Genomic DNA, 9,800 nt, shown 5'->3' on the forward strand with positions numbered 1-9,800 from the left:
GCACTCGGCTATGTCCTACCGTGAACACCCGTGACCCCAAGGCCCCATCACATGGCCCCACCCCAGGAGGGCCCCTCGGCTGAGCTCTGCTGAGGGTCCAGGCTGGAGGTGCAACCCTGGGACCTCCGGGAGGGGTCAGCTTGACCAGGTCTCCTGCAGAGCTCACATGGTACACGGCCCCCCAGTATGTTGGGGGGCCGGGCCCATGGCACCCCACCCAGCCCCCAGACCCCACGGAGGAAGAGGCCGGCCTCTGTGTGTATAGACAGCTTTAATCTTCAGCGAGACTGTCCTGGACTTGCCCTTCAGCATCCGGGCCACCACTGCTCTGCCTGAAGAGTCTTTCTCAAGGGGAAGGGAACAGGGTCACTGTGCAAGTAGAAGGCCTGGGTGTCTGTGTGAAACATCTCCCGGCAATTCATATTTACAGTTACAGGACCGCTGAGTAATGGACAGAAACAGACCCACGTCTGTGTCACCAGGGCAGGGCTGGGCACAGAAAGCAGAGTTCCAGTATTTATTATCATACATATATATATTTTATGTGTATACACAGATAGTTTTCTCTCTTGGAAGTATTAAAAAATTGATCAACCTTCAATCTATAAAAAATACCTACTCTACATGATAGAAAAATCTCTCCTCCAAGTTTACACTGATTTACACCCAAGGCTTTCCCCAAAATGTACAATACGAGGCAACGTCTTAAATCTTAGTGTAGAAGGTGGGCCACATGGAGGATGGAGGGACGCAGGGCAACACGCACGCACGCGCACACACACGCACACACACACAGCAGTGGCCAGTCTGTGTGCGGGGTCTTGACCCACCCGGGAGCACCCAGGGGCTCCTGGCCGGTGCTCAGGCTCAGGGTGGGGGCAGGCCCAGCAGCCCCCACAGTGGTGTGGTGCCTGGCAGTGGGGGCACAGAGCCAGGCAAGGAGCCCCCACACTGCTGGGAGGGCCTTGTTCTCTGCTCTTGATCTGTGTACTGAGAGAACCTGCAAAACCCAGCTCGGGGAAGGATGGCCACTTCAACGACTTCAAACTCCCAGAGGAAACGTGCTTCCAGACACGTGGACTCTGCCTAGGAAACCGGGACTCACCTGGGGCAGCTGAGATCTGCCCAGGGAGGGGGGCTCCAGGAGGCCAGGAGGCCACACGGACGGGGAGGCAGTTTCTCACCAGGATGCTGCCTGCACCTGGGGTCAGCCAGTGACGTCCACCCTGTCCGGAAAGCATACTCCACGTGGGGAGCCTCTCAAGTCCTGATTTCAGAGGGGAGGCTCCTGCCCCAGCCACCACGGGAAGATCTGAGGCTGGACTGAAGTGCCCCCTCTGGATGGGTGACGGCCCCAGGAAAGCTGGGACCCCCACAGCTCCTAGCCAGACCCTTACACACACCACCTCGCCTGCCTGTACTTCCCACATCACCACGTCTGGCGAGAGGGTCCTGGGGCCTCTGTGCCATGCGGGTGAGAGCCCCTGAGCAGATGCACACGGCAGCACCCCGGTGGGGATGTATCCTTCCTTTCCTGATGGGTAGGGCTGCAGAGGGGTCTGCCACACGGGAGGGAGCTCCCAGAAGGGCTCACCTGAGCCTGAGACGTAGTCTCCGCATCTCTGCAGAGAGCAGGCCCGGCCCCACCCTCCCAAGTGGGCCCCCGGTCCCAGGGCTCCCGTTCCTTCTCCCTCTGCAGACCCGTTGTTGCACCCTAGCCCAGCCGCTGGTCTGGGCCGTGCGCACGCTGTGGCCATCTCCTGGGTGCAGGTGGGGTCCTGGGCCCACCAGGCTGGGCCTTCCTGCCTCTATTTGACCTCCAGAATGGATGGGTTGGTCTCCATGATGGCCACGATGATCCGGTCAATGTAATCCTGCAGGCGGAAGTTTATCTCCTCCTGCTTCTGAATTGCATCCATGAGCTGCGGGAAGAGTGGCGTCAGTGCCGGCTTGGTGCACACACTGGGACACATCTGGGTGGCAGGGCCTGGATGGGCCTTACCTCATCTCGGGAGACGGAGCTGATCTCTGCAGCCAGGGACTCCGAGAAGGACGTGGAGAAGAGGTTCTTGGCGCCCTGGATGCTCAGGTTGATGATCTGCCCGTTGAGCTCATCATTTTGCTCCTTCAGGTTTCGGTTATCCTGGGTGGGGGACACAACAGCAGCGTCCTTCTTGGGGCCATGACCCCACTGGTGGCTGAGCCTGCACAGGGACTGGCCAGAGTGGCTTCTGGCTCAGGCACCAGCCACCCGCCCCCTCGCATGTGCCCCGCCCCACGCTGGGCTCCTGGAAGTTTCTGCAGGGTACAGGGGTGTGTCTGCCCGCACCTGCTTCAGCCTGCGGACCTCCTGCTCCAACTCGCTCTCGCGGGTGCGGCTGTTGTACTCCTGCAGGCCCATGCTGCTGCCCCGGCCCTTCCGCTGCTCGGCCTCCAGCTTGAAAAGCTGTAGGTGCTCCAGCTGCTTGCGCAGGTCCTCGATCAGCTGCGGGCAACCTCGGGGTGAACAGGGCTCCAGGCACCCAGGCGGCAAGGACTAGCTCAGCCCTCAGCTTCGGAACCTTTGGGTCAGTCTGAGCGCCATTTCCAAGTAGGATGACAAACCCCTCACGCCCAGCAGCCCTGCCCAGCACGGCACTACACGGTTGCCGGCCTCGGGTCTTAGGACACAGAGGGCGACATGCTCACCTCCTGGGTTGCCTCCTTGTCCCTCTGGAACTGGTGCCTCTCGTGGCTCAGCCTGTCGCCCAGCTTCCTCCTGTTTTCCTGCTCATCACTGAGCCGCAGGGACAACTCTTCAATCTCATCCAGCAACTTCTGCTTCTCCTGTGGAAGCAGGAGACTTGCTGCGGACATGCCTGCCTGCCGCCCCGTTCACACAGCTTTCCTGGCTCCGTCCATAAAGGCTGCGTCTAAGCCACCCCATCACGGCAGAGGTGCACACACCTCTGGGGCCATGCTGACCCTGACCACCATGCAGGCAGGCGGGCCTGCGGTGCTCCGGAACGGGCTGGCTGCACAGGACACAGGGACGGCTTCTCAGGGGAGGCAGGGCAGGGACGACCTATGCAAGAGCAGGATCTGACCCACAGCTGCTCCACGGGAACTGCTCACGGGAGCCAGAGCCCATGTGGTCTTGGATGTCCTCAGGGTTCAGAGCTTCCCAGGGACACTTGGCAGGGAGGGGAGGATGGGGATGGGGAGGTCTCTCCAGTGAACACCTGCAGGACAGGGCAGGAGGGGTCCAGCTGAAGTTGGCCCTGAATTCAGCCACAGGTTCATCTCAGCTGAACCTCTGGACCCAAGGATCCTGTGTCTGTGGGAAAGCTGGGAAGCCAGGCAGGGACCAACATCTTCCAACAAAGTGACAGCCAGGCCCAAGCTGTCCTTGTCCCCATGCCATGGGACCTGTGGGGACTGTCCCATCAGTTTGCTCTCTAGAGCAGCACGGCTTCCTGGCCTGTGGTCACACCCTTGGCTGGCTGTGTGGCTGTCCCGCTTTAGAGAACCCCTCAGTTGCAGACGGTGGAGGAACGTGCTCAAGCTAGCCTGGCTGATCTCGTTCCCACATATTACAGGGCTGGGCCCCATGTGCTCAGTGCTCCCAGCTGACCACTCACCTCCTCCAGGCGCTCAATGTTGGCCTTCAGACAGGGCGTGCATGACCTCAGCTCCCCATTCTCCTCGTCCAGCTGCTGCAGCCTGAGACACAAGAACAAGGCTGGGACCTCATACCCAGGAAATGTGCTTCCTTGAGGCAAGGGAGGCCCACTGTCTCGGCAGCCCCGCCAGGAGTCACCCGGGACCTACAGAGGCTCCCCAAGACACCCCAGTCCTTACGCACCACTCGAGTACTCTAGACCCCAACTTTTCCATAAGCCAGGACGGTTATTAAATACACTTTCGGTCTGGGGATACTTGTGGGTTTACAAAACAGTTGTAGACATAGTGCGGAGTCCCTGTGGACCCCGGCCCCATACAGCTTCCCGCATGGCATCTGCTCATCACTGTGGTGCCTTTGCCATAGCCCACACAGCCACACTGGGATATACCAGTCACCAAACCACAGACTTCATTTGATTTCCCACCAGTGCCCCTTCCCACCCCAGGACCCCTCCCGGGGCCACACTGCACTTTGCTGCCTCGTCTTTGTCCCCTCTGGTCTGTGGCAGTCTAGAGGCCTTTCCCGGCTTTTCATGACCTTGGTCGTTTTGAGCAGTTCTGGTCCCATATTTGGTCCGATGCCACTCACACTGGGTTTGTCTGGTGTTTCTCGGGATGAGATGGGTCACAGAGGTGAGGTGCCCTTGTTACCAGATCAGGTGCCCGAGTCCACATGACTCGCCGCGGGCGATGCCGACCTGGGTCACCTGGTGAAGGTGTGTTTCCAGGTGTCTCCCATGCGTTCCCTGTCCTCTGGAAGCCCGTCACCGGGCCCGGCCCGCGCCCCAGGGGAGGGAGGACTCAGCGCCACCCCCGGAGGGGCATCTCCACATATCTTTGGGAATTCCTCTGTGAGGAAGCTTCGTGTCTTGGCTCCACGTCTTCGCCAGTCCTCACACTGAGTTGGGCTCTGGGTTGTGTCCAATAGTATCATTGTTACTGTGCTACTCAAAGTGGTCCAGCTTTGACCATCAGGAGCCCTGTCAGCTGCCCCATCACTGTGCAGATACGTGCTTTTGTCTGAGCACTTCCCTACTGTCTGACCCGATGAGATGCTGCAGGGCTCCGCTGGCTTCTCCCCCATCCCAGCCACAAACTCAGCCCCTTCTCCAAGGAGCACCTTCTCCTTTCCACAGTCCTGTCCGCCCTGCCGCCTTCAGCAGTCCCCTGTACTGAGTTAAGGGTCTTCCTGTGCGCTGCAGTGGGCTGGGGCCACACCACGGAGGCCCCTGGCCTGGGCTGACCTCAGGGCGCTGACCTGCCCCCCTCCGCCCCCAGGTAACTGCAGGAGGCTGACAGGATCCAGCCACACGGAGCAGGCAGCAGGTCTGCTCAGAAGCACTGACGTGGAGTCCTGCCCTGTCCCCCGAGGGCTTCACGACACCTGGTGTACGTCACCCCCTCCAGGCTGCTGTCCTGCTCAGAGCCGCAGGGGAGAGGCTCCAGCACACAGAGATGAGGAACACACTGAACCACACTGTGCTGAGGCCCAGGAAAGAAGGTCCCCCGGCTGCCCAGGCCGGGCTGTCCCCAGAGTAGCATCCACGGCATCTGCCTGCAGGTGGCCTCTTCCCTTCCCCGCTGGGAGACGTGCGGGCTTACTCTAGCCCAACAGCACCCTGTGCTGCCCCTCCAGCTGCGAGCCTGCGTGGGGGCTGATGTCAGTCTCCAGCTTCTACTGCATGTTTCCTGCAGGGTGTGCACACCCATGTGCTGTTTTTCCCCACTTCTCTTAACGCTTCAAAGGCTCCTAACTCCAGATAAGCAGAAAGGGACTCCTGTCCAGTCTCAACAAGGACCGGTGTTCTGATGGGGAGAACGTGGAGAGCAGAGAGACTCAAAATGACATCGTGCAGGGTCTGTGTTCGAATTCTGATCTTGAGCAGTGTTACAACTCTCCTCAGTGGGTTTCCCCCTTTCTCTAAAAGCAGCTCCAGGGGCGCCTGGGTGGCTCAGTCGTTAAGCGTCTGCCTTCGGCTCAGGTCATGATCCCAGGGTCCTGGGATCGAGCCCCACATCAGGCACCTGGCTCAGTGGGGAGCCTGCTTCTCCCTCTCCCTCTGCCCCTCCCCCTGCTCATGCTCTCTCTCTCTGTGTGTCTCAAATGAATAAATAAAATCCTTAAAAATAAATAAATAAATAAATAAATAAATAAATGAATAAAGCAAGCAAGCAAGCAAGCAAGCAAGCAGCTCCATTCCCAGAGAGTGGACCGCCTGGGTGAGGCAGCTGCTGAGGCGGAGCGCCCCACCTGGCCTGCAGGCTCTCCACCTCGATGCTCCGCTCCCGCTCCATTTTGCACACGAGCTCTCGGTGCCTCCGGGCCTCCTCCAGCGCCATCTCACAGGCTCTCAGCTCCTGCTCCTTCAGCTGCTCCTCGAGGGCATTGGCTCTGTGGAGGTGAAGGGGAGGAGGTAAGAGGCCTTCTGCTCTTGGCCCCAGCGCCTACCTGGAGGAGGGGCAGCAGAGGTGGTGAGACTCCCATCCACAGCTCTGCTCAAGACGGTTCTGAAGCAGAGGCTGTGCCCCCAAGACCACCTCTGCTTCCCACACTGGCACCCAGGGCCTCAGAACCGTGGTCTCCGTTGCTTTCAGGCTGCTCATCCCCATCCCAGTGTGTGGGCAGGAGCCCTCCCAGGGGCACAAGCCCACCAGGCGCCCGCCCCCAGGAGGACCCTGCAACAACACCTCAGGCTGCACACACAGGTTGCCCATGGCAGAGGCAAGGGCAAGTGTTAGCTAGGAGGCAGACAAAGGGAATGTTCACATGGGGGCCCTGACCCTGGCACCTTCCAGACCACCACACCCACCTGCAGGAGACAGGAAATGACCATCCCAAAGAGAAGGGCTCCAGGCCCTGCCCACAGAGCCCATGCCCCCGAGCTGTCCACGCACACAGGGCTTCTCAACCTCTTTTTGGTGCCTCACACCTAAGAGTGAACAGAGTACCAAAGATCACCAGACTCCGTAGGAAAGGTGTCGACACAAAGCGGCCAAAGCCATCAGAGAAAAAGGACCCCACACAGGAGAAAGCCCTGTAATTCACACCTCAGAGCGAAGATACCACTTCCAGGGAAATAGGAGCAGAACATCTGAAGGAGATTTAGAAAGTGATTCTTAGAAACTGAAAACATGAGAAGAAAAAATTTTAAATTTGGTAAGAGTTGAAGGAGAAAACCAAGAATATTACATTTTTAAAAAGAGGAAAATGGGATGCCTGGGCAGCTCAGTCAGTTAAGCGTCCAACTCTTGAGCTAAAAGCCCAGGTCGTGAGATCGAGCCCTGTGTCAGGCTCCGCGCTGGGTGTGGAGTCCACTTAAAAAGAGGGAAATGATGGAATTAGAGAACAGGAAAGTAAAGAAAATGAGAAGAAACTTCCAGAAGGTCTAACATATTTGATGAACAGAAGTTCAGACAGATAAAGAAAAAGAACAAACCGTACAGAGAAATAATTCTAAAAACCTTCCCGAAGCTGAGGGTTATCTTTGAGATTTAAAGGTTGGAACCCATGTGCCAGCACAGGAAACAAGGCCAGGGTGAGAGCCCAGAACCCACAGAGGGCACCAGCGCCTGCCTGCCAGTTTCCCAGGAACCCTGCCTCCAGCTACGGTTCCAGACCGAGCCACACTATCAGTGGACAGACACACTCCAGACACACGTGGCCTCGCAGAACCTACTCCTCTGCACTCTCCCCCAGGCAACCATCCGGGGATGCTCTCCACAGATAATTAATGAGCAAGAGAAGAAGAAAACATGGGATCCAGAAAGCAAGAAGCCAAGCACGAGGGGTGCCTGGGGGGCCCAGTAGGTTAAGCATCTGACTCTTGGTTTTGGCTCAGGTCACGATCTCAGGGTCCTGGGATTGAGCCCTGCATTGGCTCCGCACTTGGTGAGGCGTCTGCTTGGAGATTCTCTCTCTGCCCCACCCCCCTGCTCATGCACACTCATGCTCTCTCCCTCTCGCTCTAAAATAAATAAATAAATCTTAAAAAAAAAAAAAAAAAAAAAAAGCCAAGCAGGAGAATCTGTGTGGGACAGCCGGGAGGCAGGGGAACCGGTGCGGGACTGCCGGGGTGCTGGTAAAGGGGTAGTAGCCATGCAGCAGGCTGGTGACAATGTGAACCCTGGGAACCCTCACGAAGCAGCAGAAGCATGTTGTTTTTAGGAGAACTCAGGAAACAGCCGAAGAAACACCCACAGGCTTGGATGTGGCAGGCTCTGGGGCACAGAGCATGGACTTTCCACTCCAGATGTGGATAACTGATAAATGCCTTGAGATCAGACGGAGCCTCACCAGACAGCTGGAGAAATGAGTGTGGTGGTGCAGCCAGGTTTCACTGGATGCGGACAGGGAGGGGAACGCAGGTCTCCAGAGATGCAACAAACCCTTGGCTCAGCGCTAGAACCAAGGCCGTCTGCAAGCGTGCTGACCCCACCCCCAGTTCTGCAGCAGGACCACGCAGGCAGGCCCTGCTGGGAGAGCCTGGACAGTGTGCCATGTCCAGCCCAGGCTCCTGACTGCACAGACAACTTGCTTGTACTGTGTAAGTGACATACAGGTCACGTATGCAGTAACGACTCATTCTAACTCAGCTTCCAAAGAGCAGACTGCCCGCCCAACACTGGAGGAAGGTCAGGAAAGTCAGTGCTGTCCAGGATGAAAGCATCACAGCAGGAGGCAAGTGAGGGCATCAGGCCTGTGTCCAGCCCTGCTGGAAGCACACCTGCTGGATGCACGTGGAGTCCACCTGCTTGCGTCAAGGGCAAGCACACGGAGGCTGTGAGGGGAGGGGTCCTTGCCTGAGGTCACAGAGTGTACCGCAGAGCCTCCTTCATGCCCCCAGGGCCTCCCCACCATCTGTTTGTGTCCCTATGACACCCAGCTGCAAGCGGGCACAGCCCAGAGAACCGAGGCTCCTGAGCCAAGCTCCTATGCTGCACGAAAAATGTACTTCCTTAAACTGGGCATGAGACTACATGGCACGACCCGTTCCAAAACCCAGACAGAACAATGGTGGGGGAGGTCACACCACTCCCCCAGTGACACACTGTCCTCCTCAGTGTGGGGCCCAATTGGGCCAGACTGTGCGTCGTCGGTCAGCAGTTGCCAGTCTATTCATCTCTGCTGCTAAGTGCCTGCAAGAGCCCACATGCTTCCAGGGTGGGTCCCGCTCCCAAGTGCAGGGGGCTCTGGGGGCTCTACCCTCCATAGTCCCTACTTGCTGTCTCTGAAGTGACCTGTGCCTCAGTATCCTCCCCTGTGAGCTGGTACAGTGGTGGCACCACCTCACAGGTCATAGGGAAGGGGACAGGGGATGATGCACGTGCCCCAAATATGGCACTCATCACAGCAACAAGTCCATTCCAGGCACGTCAGGGTCAGGATGGGTTCTCAGAACCGGGGACCCGACTTGGGGCCCCCATCAGAGAGTCCCAGTGCCCCTCTCCCCACGCAGCCTCCGCCACCACGAAGGCCAGTCTCTACCAGGTGCTCGGTGCGGGCCTCACTGCTCCCGAGATGTGAGGTGGTGCCTCCCCTTGCACCTTCCTCTGGGGCCTGACAAGTGTCAGGGGAGAGTGCTGAGTTGGAACTGCCCCCCGACCTGGCTCCCAGCAGCCGGTGGAGGGACAGCTCCAGATGTGAGCCACACCCTAGTCGCAGCAAGACCCTGCTCTGTAAGGTGCAGAGGGCTGCAAGGAATGGGCTCTCACACTGATAGGCAACCACGACCATGGAGGCCCTCCTGCCTCACCTGTGCACAAGCTGGAGGTTCTCCTGCCTCAGCCGGCTGTGCTGCTCCCCATTGGCGGCAGTGTCCTTCTCCAGCTCTGACACCCGCTTCTCCAGGAAGACAACCTGGGGAGTGACACAATGGCTTCAGAATCAGGAGGCAAGACAGCCTGCATTCCCAGCCAACTGTTTTGGTGGCAGTGTCCACTAGGCTAGAGTTGGATCCATCTCTTTCATGGAGGAGGTGAGCATGGGGGGACGGGAGTAGGTGAGCATGTGGGGGGGACGGGGGAGGTGAGCATGGGGGGGACAGGGGGAGGTGAGCATGGGGGGGACGGGAGGAGGTGAGCAAGGGGGGATTCGGGAGGAGGTGAGCATGGGGACACGGGAGGAGGTGAGCATGGGG

The 9,800-nt window shown here is 58.5% G+C and overlaps 1 protein-coding gene across 5 annotated transcripts in view; it reads right to left on the reverse strand.

Moving 5' to 3' along the window:
• Window positions 1–503: 503 nt before the first annotated feature.
• The window catches only part of RAB11FIP3 (RAB11 family interacting protein 3), an 85,476-nt gene continuing 76,179 nt past the window's right edge, over window positions 504–9,800 (reverse strand). For 2 of the 5 annotated variants that reach the window (XM_073899775.1, XM_025877682.2), the window contains 7 exons: window positions 9,417–9,520; window positions 5,915–6,055; window positions 3,621–3,702; window positions 2,689–2,826; window positions 2,330–2,485; window positions 2,003–2,143; window positions 504–1,922 (listed from right to left, as the gene is read on the reverse strand). In XM_073899775.1, the coding sequence (XP_073755876.1) occupies window positions 1,809–1,922; window positions 2,003–2,143; window positions 2,330–2,485; window positions 2,689–2,826; window positions 3,621–3,702; window positions 5,915–6,055; window positions 9,417–9,520 (876 nt within the window). In that variant the 3' untranslated portion in view covers window positions 504–1,808. Of the gene's footprint in view, window positions 1,923–2,002; window positions 2,144–2,329; window positions 2,574–2,688; window positions 2,827–2,851; window positions 3,222–3,620; window positions 3,703–5,914; window positions 6,056–9,416; window positions 9,521–9,800 lie in introns of those variants that run through there. The other 3 variants (XM_073899776.1, XM_073899774.1, XM_073899777.1) reach the window with 3 other exon arrangements.

Source organism: Callorhinus ursinus, unplaced genomic scaffold (genome assembly GCF_003265705.2).
Source record: "Callorhinus ursinus isolate GAN/ISIS: 27379988/994484 unplaced genomic scaffold, GSC_fseal_2.0 scaffold13, whole genome shotgun sequence".
Taxonomy (NCBI): Eukaryota; Metazoa; Chordata; class Mammalia; order Carnivora; family Otariidae; genus Callorhinus; species Callorhinus ursinus.